We start from the raw sequence: 23,104 nt of genomic DNA, 5'->3' as shown, positions 1-23,104 counted from the left end.
CAAGTGTGTAGAAGACAAGTCCCCTACTGAAAAAACTCTATCCGCTAATGGAGTCTAATAAGAAAAAAAAAATTACAAAAGTTGTGTGTGATGTTTTTCACTAACCAGCTTTAACCTCCTAGGACCTGGCGTCCACATGTGTGGACATCACATTTTGGGTTGTCCAGACCAAAATACAAAATTTTGCTCTACAAGGGCCTGACATCCACTTACGAGGACATTATACTGCCACTGTTCTATCGAAATTTTAAACAAATATCCTCATATGTGGATCTCATTTTTCTTAGAAACAAAAATCGGGTAAAAACAAAATCTGGTAATTCTTTGTTTTTACATTCATCAGGTCCCAATATGTCGAAATATCAAAGAGAAATTAAACATGCATGCCATGGAAGAGTTCGGGTCTCAGGAGGTTAAACTAAAAGTTCAATAATATAAATAATAGTAATAAAAATTATGATTAGAATAACATTATGCACCTGGGTTCAGGGATTGTGACTGTCAGGTGTGTAATGGAAGAATGAATCTGTCTCCGAACATAAATTTGTTCTGTACTACATCTTCTAATTTGATTTCCCGATCTTTCTCTACATGTGTCTCCTGTCTCTTTGTATTCATATTTTTCTATTGTCCTTCCTGTCTGTGCCCCTCTCTGCCTCCCCCACCACCCGCGTCTTCTTCCTCTCACTGTTCTGCCTTAGCCCCCCTAACACCAATTATACTGTGTCAAATCCATGCATGTCAGTTTCCAGATCCCTAATCATCCCTTCTCTCTTTCATCTGCAAATCCTTTGTTCCTCCCTCCTCCCTCTTTTCCCTTCTCTGTAACCTTTCTTCTTTGCTCCTCGGCCTATACCCCACCCCTCCGTCTGCTCCATGTACACACAGCAAATCCTCCTCATCCTTTTTCCGGTTATCTCTATCACAGTTACCTCTCCATCTTCTTTTGATTATTTATTAATTTCCCATTTAAATTTTATACACTTTTCCTTTCTCTGTAGTCTCACTCAGAGAGGAACTTTGTTGGGTACATTCGTGTGAATATCGTCTCATGTTTGAATAAGTTCCCATGTCACTTTTCATTAGAAGTCACAAAGACTTTGGTGTTTTACTGGGCAGGCTCTACTTAGCAATGTCAATTTTCTATAGATGTTCTTGTTTACAATCCTGTCTTTCTCCAATATTTAGAGTTAACCAAGTGGAACATGTTCATTTTCTCTTTTTTACCACATTTTACTAATGAAACTGAACTGCTAATAAGCTTCTGCTTTTTATCTACCAAAGCTTTTTATAGAATAAAGATTAAAAGTGGACTCCTTTTAACATGCTGCAGCAACAGACCAAACCAAGCCAGTGGAAAAAAAATGAACCCAAAAACTTTCAAGCTGCATACTTTATCTCATGATACAGTAACTTAAGCATTCTCTGTCAGAGTATGTGCTTAATATGTTAATATCCTAATTTTTGTGAGCCTATTTTGGTTTTAGCTTCAGTTTCCTGTTCCCTTTCAGTCGATTCACTCTTTATGACACATAAGTATGAGATATGATGCCCCCTCTATTCACACCTTCAGACAGATGACCTGTGATGACATGCACAGGGCCCCACCTGCACATATGTACCCTGGTCATCACAGTCATCCCTCAGTTCTTATGATTTTTACCTCACTAAGAACACTTCTGCTCTGTTGGGCTAGCTAGCTGTTGCTAATTAGCTCCATTGTCTGCTGGCTTGAAGTTAGCTTAACTGCTCCTGTTGTGTTACCCTCCACTGTGCAGTTGGTGCATAGACTGCCTGTGGAACGCTAATTTTGAGTTACTGTGCAGTGTTTTTCTCTGCATTTTGGAATGGATACCAAACTTTTGTCGCCAGCTCTGTCGCTTGACCCTGGAAAGACAGGTGAAGTTTGTGGAAAAAGTGCTGGGACGGACAGCTGTCGCATGGCACTACCCTCTCCTCTCTGAGTCTAGGCCCCTGGCTTCAATTAGCTGGGCTGACCTCATGGAATATGTTGATGGGGGATAACCGAAGACGAGCCGAAACCATGCAGGAGCGCTGACCAAGCCCGTGCTCCCCGTGCTTGGTCAGCGCTCCTGCATGGTCCCTATAAGTTCAGCTCGGCTCAACTCAATTTGGTTCTTGTGGGTGTTTTCATTAGCAGGTAGTACCTGGTACCAGGTGTTTTTTTTTTTTTAGTTCTTGCTTGGCTAGGGCTTCCAAGTGACCTGAGTCAGTACAAAAATGTGATGTCTACAGACTGCATGCCATCAGTTGGCCAGTCATGAGATCGACTCCTTTACTCCTTCAAAACCGCCATTTTTTTTTAAAAACCCAGCAACGGAGTAAATGGGTGCACAAAAAGTCTGACAAAAGGGCATACACCGAGCAGCAGGTATACCATCGACGTTCCCCATTGTTGTGCTAAAAAAAGAAAGAAAAAAATAGTTTTTTGTATTTACTCATGTGTAGGTAAGATTTTATAGAGGGGTTTTTTATTATCCATGATTTTATTTTAATATTACTGTAAAATTGGTGATTTTATTTTTAGTCCCCAGTTATCTATAACCACAAACCCCGAAGTAGGGCCAGTAATGCCAAACAGGCATTAATATGGAAGTCAGTCCAGCAGTATTACAGATGTGTTCCTCCCCCACCCAAGAACATCTGTTTCAGTGGCAGAAAAGACACATAGAGGAAGTTGTGAGTGTTTTGACTATAGTGTATGAGGGAGGCAGGGCTATGCGAGAGGGAGCGTAAGAGGGTGAGGAAGCAGGGGGAGGGGTTTGTTTGTTTCAGGTTTTTTTTTTTTTTTTTTTTTAAATGGTAACTGCGCCTCCTGAGCCTATGGGGGGGGGGGGGGGGGGGGGGGGGGGGGGCAGGAAGACAGAGATAGAAAAAGAGGAGAGAGAGAGGATGACTGAGAGAGGAACAGGAATGATGGAGAACGTGGGACGCTCGTTAGCAATATGAGCAGCGGCCGAGACACCGGAGACAAACGCGGCAAAGGAGAGAAGGATGGAGAGACGCACGGACGGATAGAGGCAGAGCGTGTGTCGGTCCTCCGCTCGTCGCCCAAACAATGAACGTGCTGTGGTCGCTGCCGGCAACACATCGTCACGGCAACCGGAGCCAGAGGGGTGCGCGCTGAGTGAGAATAGCAGAGAGGAGAGAAAGAGGAGGAGGAGGTGGAGAAGGGGGTGTGGGGGGTGGAGAGGGATAGAAAGAAAGATGGTGTCTTCCCCCCAATAGTCAGTGTGCGGGTCGTTACATGGCTCCTCTCTGCGCTTGATCATGTGTGTCTGTGTGTGGTTGATGTGTGTTACTGGCCAGTTGTCTGACACCATGATCTTCTGTAACCATCTAGGTGAATACAAGAAGGATGAGCTGCTGGAGGCAGCAAGGTGAGTACCAGAGTCTGCATGCTCTTCTTTGTTTTCATTTTTGTCATGCTCCCTCTCCTGCTTTCTTGCCTCTTTAAGCCTCCCTCTCATCTCTTGTTCCCCTGCTTACTTTCTTCTCAGCTTGACTCGCTGCTGTGGTTTCCCGTACCCATTTCTACTCTTCATGTATCTCCTTTCGCCCTCCACGTCTGATATCCTTTATTTTATTTCTCTGTTGTTGTTGTTTTTTTTCATCCTCCACACTCGTTTGTTGTTTCCCATCAGAGTTCTCTTATTTCTGATTTCCTGCATGTTCCTGTCACTCATGCTCTTCTCTTCTCTTCTCTTCTCTTCTCTTCTCTTCTCTTCTCTTCTCTTCTCTTCTCTTCTCTTCTCTTCTGTTTACTTGCCTCCTGATTTTTTTCTTTTCTTTGCTTCCTATTTGTCAAACCGTTTATCACTTGAGCCTCTTTTTTTTCTCTCCCCATGCACACACACTCAGCTCCCACACTAGACAGGTTTTTCAGATATAAAAAGCTCAGTACTTTTGAGCCAGTGACACTTGTGCATTTTGGAGGCATGTTATGGTTGCAGGCAGTGCATGTGGGCTGTGAGTGTGTGTGTGTGTGTGTGTGTGTGCACTTGTGTGTGTCTGCCTGTTTCCATCTCTGGGCATGTGGAAGTGGAAAAGCTTTCATTTAGGATTGCGTGTGGGTGGCTGATCGCTCCAGTAGACCCCCTCCTGTCTCCCGCTCTTCCAGCCATGCACAGATGCACGCGCACATGCACATACGCATACACACACAATCGTAAGGCAGCAGCTGGCCCAGTATAGCATTACCACTGTATTATGGGGTCAGTAGGCTGTTTAAGTGTTTAAGAACCCACTGTGGCGCTCTCACAGCTGAGCCACTGACTGGCTTATCACACATGTAATTTTCCATGTTTTTATTTTTTCTTGGTGTGTGTGCGTGTGTGAGCAAAAGAAAAAAATTTTTTTTAATTTCTCTTCTTTTGTTTTTAACCTTTTCATTTATGGGCCAGATAGCTTTCTTGAGGAGTGCAGTGGCTCAATACATTCTTAATGTATGTGACAGCAAATATTAGACAAGGCAAATATGCAGCTGCTGCAGAAAGATGTCTGCCCAGTGAGGCAAATCTGTCCCTTTAAGGCCATCAGTCAGCTGACAAGAAACTCTGTGGTGATCTGTAAAATGGTATCTGATGATGATGGTGATGCTACTTGGAGGGAAACGGAACAGTTTTCAAAGAACACACAGTTGATAAATTAGCACCTCATATGCCTGAATATAGTAAACATTTAAAAAATAAAAATAGTTACTTATTTTTGGGGATTGGTAAGAACTCAACCACAGCTGGTATCTGCCCAGCTGTGACGTCACAGATCCCTTTAATGATTTCGGTGTAATTGACTCGCTGCAGTATTCTCTAAAACAATAAGTGTCACTCCTCACCTCGTTGGCACTACAGGCAAAACAGGAAATTCTCCTTTTCAGCAGTTGTGCCAAAATCTTATTTTCACTGATCTATAGCTCAATTATACCCACAGATCAGCTGCATTACATGTAGCATGCCACGTTAGAAAAATCAGGAGGTGTACTAGTTGCCAAAACAACCAGCAACTGTGATGTTACTTTGGCACACACCATACTGCAAAAATGACCACAATGATAAACTGTTTGTAACCCTGCTAGCTTCTTGTAGCTAATAGGCAACAACTGTACTACTATAAGGTTTTAATGGTGGAGCTTACATACTTTAAACATACAGATTAAGTGCATTGGAAACTTTTTAACAGGATGAAAGTTGGATGTAAGTTGCAGGTGGGCTGTTGCTTTAGTCAAGGCTGTGAGTGTAAAATAACTGCATTTCTGAAAACATTAAGAGACATAGTCAGAAGCTGGTCCATTAATCAACTTAAATGGTTTGGGAAATTTATTGGCTTATTCTTTTTTATTTTTGCAGTCAGCTGCTGGGTGTAACTTCCTGATAGTGGCAAGAAAGCAGCGTAACATATTTCAGAAAATAGTGAGATATTCCTTCAATTTTTGACTAATTTCAGATAATATTCATGGCCACAGTGTAAACAAATATCCAACACATCATGCATCAAAAAGGAAGTCTCTCTTGTATTTGCTAACAGTCCTTGGAAAAGAAATAGAAAGAAAAAGGGGAAGCCACTGCATACTGGAACTAGAGGTGGACAGGAAAAATTGCAGAAGAAGAGAGCAGGAGGGAAATAGAGGAGATAACTATGAGGAGGGGAGAACTAAGAGATGGGAGGTAATGGTGGTTGGAATGGGGTGAAAAGCAGCTACGAGAGTGAGGAAACATGGAAACTTCACTCTGCGAGAAGGACTGGATGTGAATGTTTTGTTTTTGTTTTTGTTTTTTTAAATAGAGTATGAAAAATATAGACACAAAGAGAAGGAAGGAGAGGTCCAATCAAAGAAGGGATAAAAGAATTAAAGAGGAACATGGAAGAATGGGACAGTAATCCTTTTTTTAAACCAACTGACAGCTTCTTTTATGGCTGTCGGGGTGGATGGTAGTTGGATTGGCTGCTGCCTTGGCATCACTTCCTGGTGGTCATCCAATGTCAGGCCAGTCAGTCCAAGAACTAGGAAACACAGATCAGCAGTACAGACAAAATCTTAATTCCTCTTTAGCTAGGTGGCCAAAGAGGCATCTCTAATTGATTTTCATGGCATATTGCACTCAATTGTACAGGAAAACACTAGTCCATCCAGCATCGGTCCATCCTCCAAACATTTCCTCTGCCAGTACGTTTTTGCAGATCAAATTTCTCAGGCTTTTTGCCTCAATCTCAAGCTTCTTATCTAATTTTCCCTCATTTTCTCTCCTCCACACTGCTGCAGAGCAACGGTGCTAATCCTCTGTGGTGGCAGTGATTGTTTTCTGTCTAACGTTTGTGTGTTTATGTATGTGTGTGTGCATTTGCAGGAGTGGAAACGAGGAGAAGCTAATGGCCTTGCTTACGCCGCTCAACGTCAACTGCCATGCGAGCGACGGCCGCAAGGTAAGAGTAAAGCGTGTACGCACAAAAGCGTATCCACCCACACAGAGTCGAGCAATAATAAGCTCATCACTCATTTCCTGAGTGACTGAGCAACTCGGAGGGGTTTTAGGGGTACAAAACCAACCAACTAGTGGTTTTATTTTATTATTTCGCCCAGAAAAGTTAAACAAATGCTGGTATTGGCAGCTGTGGGCCTTAGCTTTATGAAATAATCCTAGCACTCACCAGCAGGCTTAGCCTTTCTCGGCTGTCAGTCAATAAAATGAATAGATGAAGACACAAAACCTTCCGTGAATAAATTAGTACACGTGCTGAACAATAGCAGAGGATGGCAGGACGCACGGTACTGTCACACTCAGGGATAGCTCTTTTACGGTCTCTCAAACAAAGGTACAGTTTTTGGTTTTTTTCCTTCTTTTTCAGCTGATTGAAGTATATGCAAATTGTGAAGTTACCCCCCAATAGCATACTTGTATTTGAATGTCTGCACTACTGCAGTTGCATGTACATGAATTAGCTTTGAATAGTAAGAAGAGTGGAGAATGGATTCAGGTGTGTTCATTGATAGTAATGAAAATGACACAGTTCCCTTCCTATTCCTCATTCAAAGCAAATTATTTTGTGCAAAATGAGCCGAGGCTTTGAAGGACACACAGTTAAGGGTAACCTTTAACACGAAGGTATTTATATAAAAGATTAAATAGTAAAGCTAAAGTTGCAGGTATGATTTATTAAGAGTTATAGGCTTAAAAACCCAGCTTATCTGCTCCATAAGGCCTGTAAAGATGTAGTGTGATTGACAGAATGGCTAGCAACATGCTTGCACGACCTCTGAGCAGCCTTTTTGATAATAACATTGATAATTCTGACTGGCTGTGGAGAAATATGTGAGAACTTGAAACCAGTGAGAGATGCCCAGACAGAAATCTTTCACATAAAATATCCATAAGTGGTCAAACCTTGGCAGAACTTTTGAGTACCCTTCACTCAGAAATATAAGGTGACTAAGATTGTTCAGCCTTGGCAGAGCTTTGCAATCTCTTCACAACCTTCATGCTTAAGCAACACACAACCTTCATGGTCAAGTTGTTGTCTTGTAGTTTCTGTATAATGCCCAGTTTTGGATTATAAAAATCGTCTTCAAAAATTCCTGAATCCACATCTACATCCAGATCGACTCGAAAAGTAAATCACTTGTTTGGCCAAGGCACCATCTCTGGTAAGATTTTCACTTCGGTCTCTTTGTAACCTTCAGTAATCATTCTAACAAACAGACAAACTGAACCAGTCATATAACCTTGTTGGTAGAGGCAACAAGCAAATCTGTCCGTTGTCATGTGGAGTTCAAGCCCTTGATGAGATGCCTAGTTTGTAAGACACTGTAGGTACAGTAGCTTGAGTCTAAAATGCAAGTCATGTGAAGGGATGAATAGAGTCCCTCCTTTTAAAGACATTTTAGAGACATTAAATTAAATTTGTGAAATTAGCTTTGATTTAAATTAATGGTCATCTTGGAACAGTTCTCCGAACATGTCCAAGGGAGAGTAAAGGAAAGCCTGGTTAATTAGGAGGCACCCAAGTGTGGGCTCATTTCCAGTACTGTCAGATGCAAAGCTCAACATACTGAAAGCTGCTTAGTGAATTGGAAGCACAGTTTACAACTTTTCCCATAATGGTCATATGGAGGGTATATTGCAGAGTTCCTTAGGGTCCTAAAATTGAGTCTAAAATGCTATCAATCATCTAAAGTTTAAGCCTTTAAAATGTCTCATTTGACGGGTCATAAAAATGTATTGAATTTTGGAAGCTAATGTTGTAGAGAGTTGATTGCACATTCAGTCTTTTAAATGTTTTTTAAATGTTATTGTAATGATTACACTAAAACAAAAATAGCAATGTGGATGCAATAACGACGAATAAAAGTTGCGTGGCTTAGTCAGAACCTGCTGTAGTTTTTGTGTCAGAATCTGGTGTGTGGGCTGGCTCAATATCTCCTCCCATAAAACAAAAATAGCAACTTTTGATCAAAAAAAGGATTAAAAAAGTAAAAGTTAAAATTCTTTTTGTTATGAGAGCATTCAACAAGAACAGTTGGAAAAACCCAGTTTGCAAACTTTTGCAAAAAAAAAGAAAAGAAAAAGCACAAATTTGGGATTTAGAGACTTGTCAACAACTCAGAAAGACTTGAAGTGGACAAAAGATGCCACCGATGTTTCCCATCGCCCAATAATGTTCTGTATTTACATTAGGACCATTACCAAGTGCAACCCATGTATAACTCACTCTGTAGCAACAATTTTAACTCTTATATCTTTCTTTGGGGACAATGTTTGAACACTAACAGGAAGATCAGGGATGTTCTGGACTTGGGACATGATGGCTTAACACCAGTCAAAGAAAAACAGTGCTGATAGATGTCAACTGCTTTAACTCTTTCCCCCATAAAGATAAGACATTATTACAGAAACTACTCAGGTTGGAAAAGAGCTTCAATGGTTAATCCTAGTAGGGCTAATGAGTTAAACCATGCCGACCAATTCTGACTAGACAAATTAATTTGTTTACTCTTCAAGCCTCTCTGGGACTCCATTTTCCCTTTCTTACAACTCTAGATGTGAAGTAGGACTTAAATAATAGGGGTGGGTTTTTATAATCGATTTATCGATTAAAATCGATTCTGGCCTGGATAACGTAAAATCGATTCATTAAAATCCTGAATCGATTTTTTAATATAAATTTATTTTGCCCGAAATGCCAGAATCTCTGGTGAAATCACCGCATGCGTCCGCAGGGAGCCCTGAGCCTAAGGTTGAGCTCTGCTGCATTGCAGCAGCACATCTGGCTTATGACTGATTAGTCCCTTGGATGAATAACTGGAAGGAAAAGCAAACTACTCTTCTAGTTTTGTATTTTTGTAGCTTTAGTTGAAGTACTCCCTCTGGCCTTGCACATTACTGTTTTCCAGCCTGACAGAAATAAAACCTTGTTTTTTCCTTGAGAACAGAGTAAGACAGTTCCACTTTTCAGCAGCGAGTGTCCAAACAGTTTTGTGGTCCCACTTGAGCTCTTATCGAGTCTCTCTTGGGTTTTTTACTCTGAACTGTTATTCTTCTCAGCAGAGAAGAGACTGAGAGTTTAGATTTTCATATTAAACTAAACCCTAAACCCAAAATTTTGTGCTTGTTGTATGTCAGATTATGTTAGAAGCTCATCTTGTGACAAGCCACGCTTTTCAATAACAGTAAAGTACTGGCTGCTAGATTACCAAGGTTTTAACTGTTATTTTACAATTTTCCTTTAAACAAAAACAACAGCTTCTTAATGTAAAGTACTGCAGTGGAGTATAATACTGTTATCTGTTGGTTTCTTTGGTTTTCTTATTGTAATCTCCATAAACAGTAAAATGTATTAAAATAAGTTAGATCTATAGCTGCAAAAACAAAAACAGGGTAAACCAGGTGGCAATCTCCATGTTCTTATTAATTTACACTGAATTCAGTCCTTTATTTTCTTTTACTATTAGCTTTTATCTAAGGATGTAACAGTACCAGAAATGTAGTAGTTGGTGCTTATAGGATGTTATAGGACCTTAGCCTTCAGTATCTGGGCTGCCTGCTCAACCAAGTGGGAGCCTTATGTTTTTATTTTATCTCCAGTACCACTAGAAGAGCAGTTTAGCAAGATTTTGAGTTCAAAATAATCGTTCTTTACTTTGTACTGGGCTCATTTTATCGTCTCTGTTGTCTTTCCCATTAAGTCGGTTGTGTTGGCAACCCTCAAAAAAACAAAAAATGAGCAGTAGGTTGTTGCTACTGTTGTGCACACTGTTTACCTGAGATGACCATATTAGGAATATGTAGGGATATGCTCTGTATACAGACCCAGACTCATTTGAAACTTTGCTCATGTTCATGTACATCAAATATTGTAACCGTATATATAAAAGAAAATGAGGAAAATCCAAACAGGTCTACTTTAATCCATTTAGGTCCATTCACTCCTTATCATAAGAGTGTCCTCGATATGAATTGCACTCAGTTTAGTACAGTAGGGCTAATAGGAAATGATCATGCTCCCCTCAAAATGATCGATTTATGGAGAATTGTCCATAAATTGAGCAACTATGTCCTCTAATTACACAGCATATGTTTGAATTTCTTTGCAGTGCGTGCTAAATGAGTGTTGATAGGGACTGAAGATGGATTATAAGCAGACTGAAGGCACAGAGTTAAAAACATGAGTGGGACTCTACTGCAAAAGAAAACATGGCACCATACAATGAAATGTTATAGCAGCTTGCTGTTACTATTTTTCTCCCTTGAGGCATCAACATGCTCAGTGTGTAGCACTACTCAGAAAAATCAGTACATTCCCTTTATTTTTTTAAAGCATTTTTTTTTTTACATTTGGAGTTTTAACTTAGTGATCTGGTTATATTTTTTTCAGTAAACGGATATCTGCAATTTATTGGTCACCGATGCAAAACGTGCAGTACATTATTGGTTGCTATGGCAACTGCTGGGACAACCAGGGAGCCAAAGAGATCCTTTCACCCTATACTTTTGGTAACTGTCATATTAATGCTACAACAGCATTGAGGAGGCTCTTTCCTCTAATTATGGGTACTTGGGTGTGTTGTTGATGATACTCAGCTGCAGCTTGTATTCATCACATCACTCCCGTATCCGTAATTGTGAGAGAGCATCCTCTAGCTATTATCTGTGCAGGTGGCCTGCTGCGGATGTGAGACCCCAGAGGGAAAACCGTATAATTTGAAATTCTTTGGATATGCAGGGGACAACTGCAAGAGATCATTGAGGGACGCCGAAATTTAATGGAGCATGAGTATAGAAACATGCAGCCTCATCCAGAGAATAAAAATTGTGTTCAGACAGATACTGAAATAACCTCTTCTACTTAATCTGTATTTGTAATGCTCTTTAATTGCCTGGGCTGAAAGCACTCATGCAGGGTAGATGGAATACATTTGCACTCCAGTGCAGATTCATCCTCACTATGGTCTTAGGGTATTTTAATGGGGGTACGACTAACAGAAATGATTGAATTCTACTTAATGGTTGTAGATATTAGTTGAAACTGGGGGATAGTAAAAACTTTTGCAGTTGTCACCCGTCCTTTCACTTAAGCAACCAAAGCACAGTCGCCTGATGGAAAGTGTCAGAATAAAAACACTCAATTGCAGAAAATGAAATAATGGGTATTACATAATACAGATGCAAATTCTTAATGTAATGTGTGTAAAAAAGCAAGCATGGCATGTAGCATAAGGGTATCCTGATGGTTGGAAACACTGCCAGTGAGCTATATTAATGCAGGCCATTCTCCTGAAATAAGATTATTATAATATACACAGGCATTTGCCCCAAGTTCTGAAAAAACAACATACATTTTTTTAATTTAAGTATGCAGATGTGCAAAGTTTACATAACTTAACCAGCACTTTAAAAACAAAATCTGCAATATTTTAACATATAAAATATTGACATTTATCATCATAAACAAGAGGGGAGCATCACACTCACACAGATAATGAAAGGGCACTACACAGAGCCTGGAAGAGTTCTAATGATTGATAATAATGGTACTCCTCTTTAAAATTAAACAAGAGTCACTGCTGTCTCTTTCGGTCTTCCTCTCTTCTCCAGCCTCTTGTTCTCCATTTCAATTTAATTAGATATGGCACAGACTCTCAGTCTCTCCCTTTTCAACCACACATGCGTACACACACTCCCACGAACAAACAAAGATCTGGAGCATAAATGTTATTTGCAGATGGCTCTTTGAGAATTAAAAAGCTCTGCTTGTATACAACATACATGAGAAGAGACGCACAGAGGGAAGGCAAACAGACAGAAAGAGAAACAGACCATATGCCCAAAAGTATGTGGACAGGCTACGGTCAGAGTCAAAGCTTTAATCAATCACAAACAGAATGCTGTCTTACAGGTAATTGGCGTATCCATAATGCTCTTTAGCTACATTAACAAACAGCTCATCTCCCTCAGTGTGTGAGCTCCCGATAGTTAGCAGTTTTAGAAACAGAAGTAGTCTGGTGCGAGGATAAAGAAGAGCTGGCATGGAAAAAAGAAGCTGTGTTGGTTCTTTGAGCACAATTTTGTTATATGTGATGCAGGATTAAGCTACAAGGTACGTAATTACTACAAGGGAGGGGGAAAAAAACACATTAGGTTTGTTTCAGTATCTTCAAACAGCCACGTCACTTAATGTGCTGAATAGGGGCGAGTTAAGCAGAAATGCCCAGATCTCCCTCACCCCAGCCACCTCCTCCACCTGTTCCGGGACACACACACACACACACACACACACACACACACACACACACACACACACACACACACACACACACACACACACACACACACACACACTAACACATTCCGATCACAACTGAGAGATGTAATCTCTCCAGCGTGTCCTGGGTCTGCCCTGGTGCCTCCTCCCTGTCGGACATGTCTGGAACTCCTCACTTAGGAGGTTCCCGGGAAGCATCCTGGCCTATGGTGTCCTAGTAACATGTCTGTTCATGGACACCCTTATGTTCAAACATGGTTTTAGTTCTGGACAAACTGCCGTTAGCACAGAAGCATCAACAATAACAGAACACAACGTCGTGTTCAGGTTGGGCACGCCAACCTGAACACCAAAATGAGACTGAAAATGTGACTGGGAGGACCCAGTCACATTTTCGGTCTCACTGTCATTTCTCACGTGAGATTCCAAGTCCCTCAGTAGGACAGTGGAGTCACCAGATTGGGCATCTTTCATTACCCTTATCAGGGACCCCCAAGAAGGTTGGGTACTTTACACTGTACTTTGAACATACTGAAAACAGTCAGGACCCAGGCCTGTGTTCAGGTATTTGTGTGTTAGAGTAGGCTCCCTGTCCACCAGAAAAGGGATTGTCCATGTCCAGTTAGCTAGCCTCAGCAGCCAGAGATTGAACTGCCAAGGTCCAATCCTCTCTGCACTGAACCCTTTGGCCCCTCCTCTTGGGTTCCAAATAAAAGCAGTGGGAAAAAAAGCTTTGAAAATGCTTTTTTTCACTACTGAAAGAAAATGTCTACTTTGAAGATTTATATGTATTTGAGAAATACTCATTAGTGCATAAGACAGTTAATCCTGACATTGATTTTATGTGACAATGCCAGCCCTGTGGTCAGGTATTTGCATCCATTTGGTCATGTGTTGTATGTAGGCCTGTTCCAGTCACTGTTTTCCTCTCCACAGCTCTATTTCTGAACCTCTCCTTCTTATTACACTCTACCACGATATAGATGCCCCTTTGTGTATGTGTGCCTGCATGTGCGCGCACTCAGATGATTGAGGAGCCATCAGAGTGGGTTATTATTAACACAGCTGAGTGGATGGTGTTATCAAGCTGCCTCTATTGAAACCTACCGCTTACTCCCATGTACACACACATACATGCACACACAGACTCTTATAGCTCTCAGATTGCTTCTTTATGAAAATGGCCTATGCTTTCTGACTACCCACTCCGTACACACTGAGGTTCCACATGCGTACTCGTCATGTCTTAAATGTTCAGTTTTACTTTCTTATAGCTTCTGCTGCACTGATGCTCAGCAGTTGTGCTTGTAATCTAGTTCTCTGTTTGGTTTTCAGGGAATACATTTCAAGTTTTGGATTGTGTCGAGCTGCCTCTGCTGTGAATGTGTGTTTGCATTTGTTTGTGTGTGTTTGAGAATATTGTGAGTTTTTGGATCTATATCTCAGCAGTGAGAATCATCACCCACTTGTGTTCCTGCTGGCACGAACATCAAAGAAATACACAACTAAAGAGCAAGAGCAAGACTCAGTGTTTATCGTTCCCATTTGATGAACAACAAGGATTTCAAAACTTTTCAGGAATACAGCAGCAAATTTTTAACTCTAAAGAAAAAAATGGCTTTGAAATTTGTTTTCAAAATCAGGACATCTTAGTCTCTTTCGTGTTTTCTTTAAAGACTGTTATTCTTTTACTTTACTTCTGATAACTTAAATTAGATGTCAAAAATATTTTTGAAGTCATATAAGAGGTCAGTAAGAAAAAACGAGCAGTGAAAAATATAAATAGCTTTGCAATATTTATTAAACTTCCAAGTATTTATATAAATAATTACAATTTTTGACCTTGGTAGTTCTGGGAGCAGAAACTCCTTGTTGAAGCCAGAGGTCAAAGAAAGATGGTCAGACTGTTTTGAGCTTTTGAGGAGACAACAGTAACTCAAGTAACTTCTGTGAAGGTTCTCAAATAACCACTTGTTACAACCAAGGTATACCGAAGAGCATCTCTAAAAGCGCAACAAAGCAAAGCTAGAAGCGGCAGAAGACCACACCAGGTGCCACTTCTGTTAGCTAAAAGCAGGATACCAAGCCTACAATTCACACAGGCTAACCAGAATTGGACAATAAAAGATGGGAAATCATTGTCTGGTGACATTTTGGCCCTCCTGAGCATCATTTAACATCACTTTATGACCACAGTGTACCCATCTTCTGATTGCTGCTTTTAGCAGGATAATGTGCCATGTCATAAACCTCAAACTGGTTTCTTTAACTGTATTCAAATTGCCTCCAGAGTCACATAGAGCATCTTTGGGATTTAGTGTAAGAAGAGATTCAAGTCATAGATGTGCAGCCCCCCAAAAAATTCCAGCAGCTAAAATTTTTCCAGCAACAACATGATGCATTTGTTTCAATTTAGAGCAAAATCTCTGAGGAGTTTTTCCAGTACATCGTTGAATCTATGCCATGAAGAATTAAGGCAGTTCTGAAGTGACCAGGGAGTGTATATTTAGCTACATTTTCTTTCAATAGAATTTGTCATTGTGGAAGTTCTGTAATTTTTCTTGTCTTTTCAGGAAAGTTTGGTTTCTGAGCTTTTACTGTTGAATAGAAAGATGTCCATTTCATTCCAGATCTAAACCCTCTTTTTATAAATATAATGTATTGGCTTTCTTTGTAGTGCTTCTTCAGTATTAAGCCCCTAGTTCTTGGTCTCGTCTTGGGATGCTTTTGAGTCTACAATTTAGAGTCAAGGTCAAGAAGTTCTCTTGTGTTTAAAAATCCAGGGAAATATATAGACGGTCAAATGAATGCTTGTAAATTCTGCTTGATGGAAGCTTTTTAATAGTGAACTTGGGGTGTTTGTGAGTGTCACCGGATGTCCTGTCTCTGGAAGATTCACAAGCATTTTTTTTACTGTCCGGATGAAAAATAGGCCAAAGAAATGTTTGTTTTTTCCAGTGACAAATTTAACCTCTTACGTATGGTTATGTAGACTCCTGCTGGGAAGGATCTGTATCACTATTAGTTTGCTAGTATGCAGTAATGAAGTGATGAAGTGCAAACAGCTCTTGGGTTCCAACGTGTGAAGATTTAAATGGTATACTTTATACATATTCATGCCAAAAGAAGAAAAGCAATTCAAGTTAATAAACATCTACCTAGTGAATATAACATTTGCAGGCTTGTCTAAGATGGGAAGTCACAAGGACACTTTCTGGTTTTTATGATATATATATATATATATATGACACTTTATTTATTTTTTATGTATTTATTTTTTTTCCCCTGACACTACATTTTGAGCTGCTGAGCTTTAAACTTTCCATGGAGCCGTGAGCTCTTCTGTGTTTTTAGCTGGGAGGCAGAGCAGATAGACAGGTGATGGCTGAGATATCAGTGTGTGCGACTGTGCGAGTGTAGATGGAAAGCGCAAGATGAGAAGACTTACTGTAGGTTATTTATCTTCCAAGATGCTGGCTTAGCTGAGCTGTCAGCAGCTTATAGTGTGTATGTGTGCGTGTCAGTGAGAGGAATAGCACACATTTTGCTAATATGCTTATTGATCCAGTCATCTGACACTACTCATGTTGTTAGAGCGTCCAGCTACTGAGCCCTGACTGGAGTACTTAAGTAGCTGAAATGTAGCCAAGCTAAGATCAATTATTACTCTATTTTAAAGTTATTTTTGATTTCTTTTTTTAATGTCATTGATCATCTAAGGGCTAAAGGCAATTACTACTTGCAAGGGAAAAATGTGTGTTAACTGCAGTATATATCTCTTTGTGACATGTTTCACCCAGCAACCTGTAGCAAACTCCAGCAACCATTTGCCAACCAGGTGGGAATACATTTTTTTACTTTTCAACTGGTCATTGCCAGAGGTCGGTCTTGGGATGAAAGCCTTAGTTGATGAAAAACATTTCAAAAAGAAGTTAACACAAGCTTTAAAATATGCATGAATGCATTTAAGGCCTAGCAAACACAGCTAGCACAGATATTTTACATAGAAGGAAATTAAGTCACTTCCTGCTAGAGAGCCACATTGCTGCTTCTTACAGTATCTTTCAGCGCTAAAATATCTATATCTTCCCCTTGTACCCTCATGCACTAATGGTGGATGGGTTCTCTAAAGTGATTTCCAAATGCCATTTCATGATCGGCCTCAGTACAAGAAAACACTGACTGCTGCCAACTCATTAATATGTAACTATAAATATTAGCCATGCATGCCATTGTCAGGATTTTACTGTACAACGTAACAGGTACATGAATATGTCTGTCAACTCTGCAGGATTCTTTTCTTTTCTTTCCAACCTGCTGATTGTTTATACGAGACGGAATCATAACATCATACAAGTCTGCTCATAAAAAGCGAAAACATTGCCTTAATTAAATTCAGCTGCCTTAATTAAAGTCCCCTCCTCGGGTAGTACTGGAATACTTCCAGGGCTGCAGCAAGGAAGTGGAAGTCATGTTCCTATTTTGGGGAAGTGGATGAAGTCACAGCCAGGCATGCAGCACAGCTGGTGGCAAAAATTGTGTTGATGTGGCAAAAATTAAAAAAAAAAAAAATCAGTTTTCTTTGTGCCAGCAGACAGTTTACGTGGTGCACTGCCCTCCGAGAGGATCCTGACCTGATGCACTTCAGGGCTGTTAGGAGAAAGAGTTGTGGCAGCGTTATTCGATAGGTGGGGAGTGCAGCATGTCTTGAACCTCCAGGGCAAAGTTGATGAATAACATCAGAGCTGCACACACACACTTAAACAACACCAAACAAAATGGTCCAAATGTGGCCATTTACCCTCCCCAATAGATCATGTCTCATTGCTATGGCAACTGCTGACAGCCAGCAGTCACTGTTGTCATGGGAACAGCTTGACAGGCTCCTAAAGAGAAGAGGAAAAGGGAGGCGGATGTAGGAGAGGGTTAGGGAAAAATGGAAACAAAGAAGGAACTAACACAGCAGCAAATTCCACATGCCGTGTGTTTTTAAGCTCGTGTGTTGCATTAATGTGTTTCATAGTTTGACTTTTTTGTCCGCACAGTTTTTTGAGATCAATGTTGGCTCCTAGCTGACCGAATAAGCAAAATCTATTAGTTTATTGTGCACTTGGGGGTTACCTTTCAGATGGTGTGTCTAGTAAATGGCAAAATTTAAACTGGAAAAAGAGAATGGTACCAAGTGGAGTTATAAAAAGAGATTACTGTTTATTTATCTTATTACTTTAGTTGGTTTGTTCAGCTTGAACGTGTCCTCCACATCTCTCCTCGCTTCCTTCTTCCTTCATTTTCCACCCATATTTTCCCCTCCTTCATCTTCTTCCCCTCCTCCACTCCATACTCCTGTCCACCTCATGGAAAAGCTTTTAGATGATTAAAACACAACAGTGTATTCTGTTTTCGTATTTCTTTTTTCCCCAGCATCATTATTATTCACCGTCATAATGCCTCTCTGACAGTTGATTCTCTTGAAATAAAGTATAGTGGGTCTTTAACATCAGGGGACTATGTTTTGTTGATTCTCAAAGGAGGAGAAAAACTTGGAATTAATGGCCAGGCAACAAAAACAACTATGTTTATAATTATTTACAAGGTTTATTGAATAGCTTTTGAAAAGAAAGTGACTGCCAATAGAGTCAAAGTCAAAAGGTGTAACAGATGTGTAGTACTGCACATGGGATTTTATATTGAGATATAAGTATTATTATTGTAAGTTTATATATATATATATATATATATCTCCCTGACAGTCACCTGTTAGGTGCGTATATCGCATCTTTTGTTGCCATCAAAATACACAGAAATTTACATTAAACATAAATTCCTATTGACTACTTACATTCACATTCCAGCCAGATTTGAAAAGGAAATTCCTCTACAAGTTGTGATGAACTTGCTGCAGGATGGCAGCAGAATATGTTTTTTCTTCTTTCTTTTTATTCTTCTTGTCATTGCAAGACGGTTGCAAGAAGGTCCAAACTTGGTGGCACCAGTTATTCGTCTGGAAAAGCAACTCTTCGCTTTCAAAATACTTCTATACCCAGCATGGCATTCGTGTTCTTTTCCCTTCACTTTTTCATCATATGATTGAACTGGGAGTAGAAAGTTAATACAGGTCCCCTCTCATTATGCAGCGCAGCACAGCACTCCTGGCAGCGAACATTATTACATGTTGAACCCCCCCATTGAAAAGCTTCAGCTGGCATTTAAGCTATATTCACGCAAGAAAATCACAGGCGGTATATCAGATGTTCCGGCACTAATGTGTAGCATCGCTCATATGCCAAATCAAAGTAGCCAATAATCCTCTAAAAATATGTGGCATACATACACGTGAGACTCACATTTCTCTGCATCATAAATGCGTACGTATTCTGGTGCATAAACATTACAGGCAAGTGTGTAAACACCTTAATCTGTCCTCCTCTTTGCTCGCAGTATTTGCACCAGCAGAATTTTTGTGCTTCCCTAAACACAGTCTCATTTAAAAACCTTTATTTTTGCTCGCAGTACTGCTGTTGTGCTGCTGTTCCTCCGTTTTGAAGAGCATTCATTTAAAAAACAAAAAACCCACATTTCATCTCTTTTGCCGTCTATGATGCCTGGCAAGAAGAAATGAAAATGTTTGCTCTCTGAATTCAGAGCATTAGAGGGAAAAACTGGGCTGCAGTGGAGAGTACTTGGATGACACTGAATGAAGGATGGGTCAGTGGATGAAAAAATGATTATTAGCACTATTGGTTTGTGGCTGCTCGGAGGATAGAGATTTCAACCAGAGCTGGGGGTTTTTTCCCCTCTCTCTCTCTTTTTTTAAGACTTTACTCCAAATATGCTTCTATGCTGGGAATCCAATATGAGATCAACTGAGCCAGTGATGGTTTTTATGCGTGCCTCACTCACGCACACATGCATGTGCACATTCCTTACACAGGGTTGACAGATTGAAGAGGTGGAGCTTAAACTACCCAGTCCGACCCTGGCAACAACATCACGGTGATGCAACAGTACATGCACGTGTGTGTATGTGTGTCTAACTGATGACTCACTAGTAGCTAACGGTTTAAGATTTACTGAGGACCTGATTAAGTCTTACATATTTCCATTTTTTTTTCCAGTTTATTTCTATTCTATGTAATTTGCAAAAACAAGTGCACACACACACACACAAATGCACTCACTGCATTTAAACTGAGGCTGATGACTAACTGTGTACCATGTCCTGCTCCTTTCAAATGCCGCTGTCACATCCTGTAAATACGAGTGTACCATCTGTCCACCCGACTCTGCCCTTCTGCCTCGCTGCTGCTGCTCCTCAGCTGAACTTCTGAGTGAGCTGTTGAGATCACCAGAGATGATCTATTTTTCAGTATGTCCTCTGAAATTGAGATGAGTTTCCTATGAGGGGAACATAGGAAACATTCTTTTGTTGCTGTTGTTTAGTTGGTGGAAAACACCAGCTATAAAAGCTGGAAGAAACTTCGAACTTTTTTTGTATTTAAGATGTTGCAAAGGGTTTCATCACAGTCTTTTGAAATAATGCAGTAGTTTGACTTTTTAAAGAGCCTCTTCTCTCTAAGTGGCCTGTGATTTACTTCTTAATGGGCTTTTATAACAGCAAAACAGTTGTGCTGCTGTACTTCAACTTTTTTTTTAGTACTAGCATTAGTCTTGTTTTCCTTTTTGTTGTTTTATCTGCAGTGTTAGCAGTTGACATCTTAAAAACTGCTGGTAAGTTGCTTGCCAAGCTCAGATTGATGCAGTCGTTTGAGGTTGAAAGTTTTTTGTTGGATGTAGACAAAGCTTTTATTAAAATAATCTGGATAAAGTGTGCCACTTTGCAGCTATCATACCACAGTAACACAGCTCGTGGTGAAGCCCATTCGCCTTTACCCAGTCACGACCTGCCATTTTTACTTTTAGAGCTTAAAATGTTAGCTAGGAGAATCACCTACATCAGTGTGATCAAATATATGATGAAAAGATATGCGTGCACACTCTCACCTGATCCCTTCGGATGATTGCACTGAACAACTCGATTTTACCAGTCAGAATATCCGGTGGCTTCATATGGCAGTGATGATTATTATTTTTATTATTAATCATTTATTTATTTTTAATTGTTTTTTGGTCTTTTACCTTTGTGAACAACAGATGTGGAAAAACAAGGCTGCTGGTGGCACCTTTGTACTTACCTCCAGGCTAAATCCCCCATGGAAGTGAAGTGTATTTCAAAAGGTTCTATGGGATCTCAGGACAGAGTGCCTACTTTCTTGAAAAAGGTCGCCAGTAATTCAGGGAAGATTGCACCTCTCTTCCATGCCATCAGCTCTCGGGATTGTGTGCTGCCTTTCTACCTTGTCTGTAATATGTTTGCCACATGCATAAGTGAGCAGGCTTGAGAAGAGAGTTGAAGGCCTGTTGACACATGAGGCTATCTTACAGTCATTTTGACATTTTCTTTATTCACATTGTCAGCTTACATTTATACAATTTCCATATAGAGTTGTTCATTCTTTGAGTAAAATACCACATGATGAGCCACCAGCTACTCTGCTAATGTTCAGATTGCCTATTACAGTTTCCAAATGCACTTTATGGATTGCTTCAAACAAATCATTCTAGTTGTAGTGGAAGGATGGTGTTCCTCTTACCATGCATAGCAGCATTTTTGAGATGTATATGATACAATGGAAGAATCTGTGATAAGTGTTTTATTCCAAGAAATGCCAAACTTCCCAAAAACTGTGTTTGGGCTAATCTGGATAATCCATAGATTTTACTCTAAACAGACTTCAGTGAGAGCAGAGAATTTGTTCCAGTGACACTGCAAAGATTTGTTGGTTAAGGAGTAAATATATAATTACCGTATTTCCCGGACTACAAAGCGCACCTGAATATTAGCCGCACAAGCTAAAATCAGAGGAAAATCCTGTTTTGTACATACATTAGCCGCACCTGACTAAAAGCCGCAGGTGTTTCAATGTTGACTTATCATATGTAAGAGAATATGCACAAAGGGAATTGTCAGGAAAGAGATGGCTGTTTGGAGACACACCCCTTTTATTAATATTTTGAAAAACAAATTAGGGGTACATATTTGCATAACTTTTTAGGTATATGTACAAGCAGCGGTAATTACAAGTACGAAACATGTACTGTGTTTCATAAATGAGTAACAAATGTAGTACATAACAATAACCTACAGCACACCAGAAAAATAGATTCGGACTACCTTTTAGGCTCAGGTGCAGTGACACGGCTTTAACAAGAAGAAAAGTCAGTCATTCACCACCATCTTCCTGCGCACTAAAACCACCAAAGTCCTCTTCTCCAGTGTCAGAAACGAACAGGCTCAGGCTGGCTACGTCATCCACTCTCAGCTTCTTTTCTTCGTTGTCACTTTCAAAACCAAAGAAATCCTCGTTGTCAGTGTCAGAGTCGAACACCCTCAGAAGGGCCGTGGCGGTGTCCTCCTCTCCATCATGCAGCAGTCCAGCCCTTCGAAATCCGTTGGTGATCGTGGATGTTTTCACACTTTTCCACGCTGTCAGAATCCACTGGTGGAGTTGAGCATAACTTGCTTTTCGCAAGTTTATTGCCGCTCGTCATCCACGCCTCCCGCTGAACGTGTAGCGCTACTTTGAAGTTTGTTTTTCGCGCTACTTGTACGGCACTATGTTGCCTGGCGGATGGACATGTGACCAACATACCACTCTTGAACCCCGATACTGTGTGTCTGATCACATGCCCTTCCGCCAGGCAACGTAGTGCCGTACAACAGCGGAACAAACAAAACAAATCCTCTTACGATATGACAAAAATCATGGACAATCCATAGAAAAGCCGCACCTGACTAAAAGCCGCAGGGTTCAAAGCTTGTGCAAAAAATAGCGGCTTATAGCCCGACAATTACGGTATATAGGCAAAACTGTTTGGCCTCACTCACAATTGGGAACACTTGTACAATGGTGTGAAAAAGTGTTTGCCCGCTTCTTGATTTTTAATTTTTTGGAATGTTTAAAAGTTTCATATCATCAAACTAACTAGTCAAAGATAACACAAGTAAACACAAAATGCAGTTTCTAAATGAAGGTTTTTATTATTGAAAAAAATCCAAACCTACATTTATTAGATTAATTAAAAAAAAAAAAAACTCTTGGTTTCCAAGTAATTTTAGACTTGATAACAAAATATCAGAATTTTAATTTAAGTCAAAGGTACAGGCTAAGAAGAAGGACAAATTGTGTTTTTGAAGCCCTCCTGCTGACTCAGTTCTGCTATAATTTAAACAACTATGGTGATCATTTTTTAACAATTTAACAATGTGTGT

At 40.2% G+C, this 23,104-nt stretch overlaps 1 protein-coding gene across 3 annotated transcripts in view; it reads left to right on the top strand.

The window, feature by feature from the left end:
* The window catches only part of tnksa (tankyrase, TRF1-interacting ankyrin-related ADP-ribose polymerase a), a 101,459-nt gene that overhangs the window by 34,690 nt on the left and 43,665 nt on the right, over nucleotides 1-23,104 (top strand). For 2 of the 3 annotated variants that reach the window (XM_084934896.1, XM_084934895.1), the window contains 2 exons: nucleotides 3,365-3,401; nucleotides 6,366-6,441. In XM_084934896.1, the coding sequence (XP_084791022.1) occupies nucleotides 3,365-3,401; nucleotides 6,366-6,441 (113 nt within the window). Of the gene's footprint in view, nucleotides 1-2,871; nucleotides 3,138-3,364; nucleotides 3,402-6,365; nucleotides 6,442-23,104 lie in introns of those variants that run through there. The other variant, XM_084934897.1, reaches the window with a different exon arrangement.

This window comes from Perissodus microlepis, chromosome 7 (genome assembly GCF_051167445.1).
Source record: "Perissodus microlepis isolate ML-2025 ecotype Zambia chromosome 7, ASM5116744v1, whole genome shotgun sequence".
NCBI lineage: Eukaryota > Metazoa > Chordata > Actinopteri > Cichliformes > Cichlidae > Perissodus > Perissodus microlepis.
This window is presented reverse-complemented; position numbering and strand designations above follow the sequence as displayed.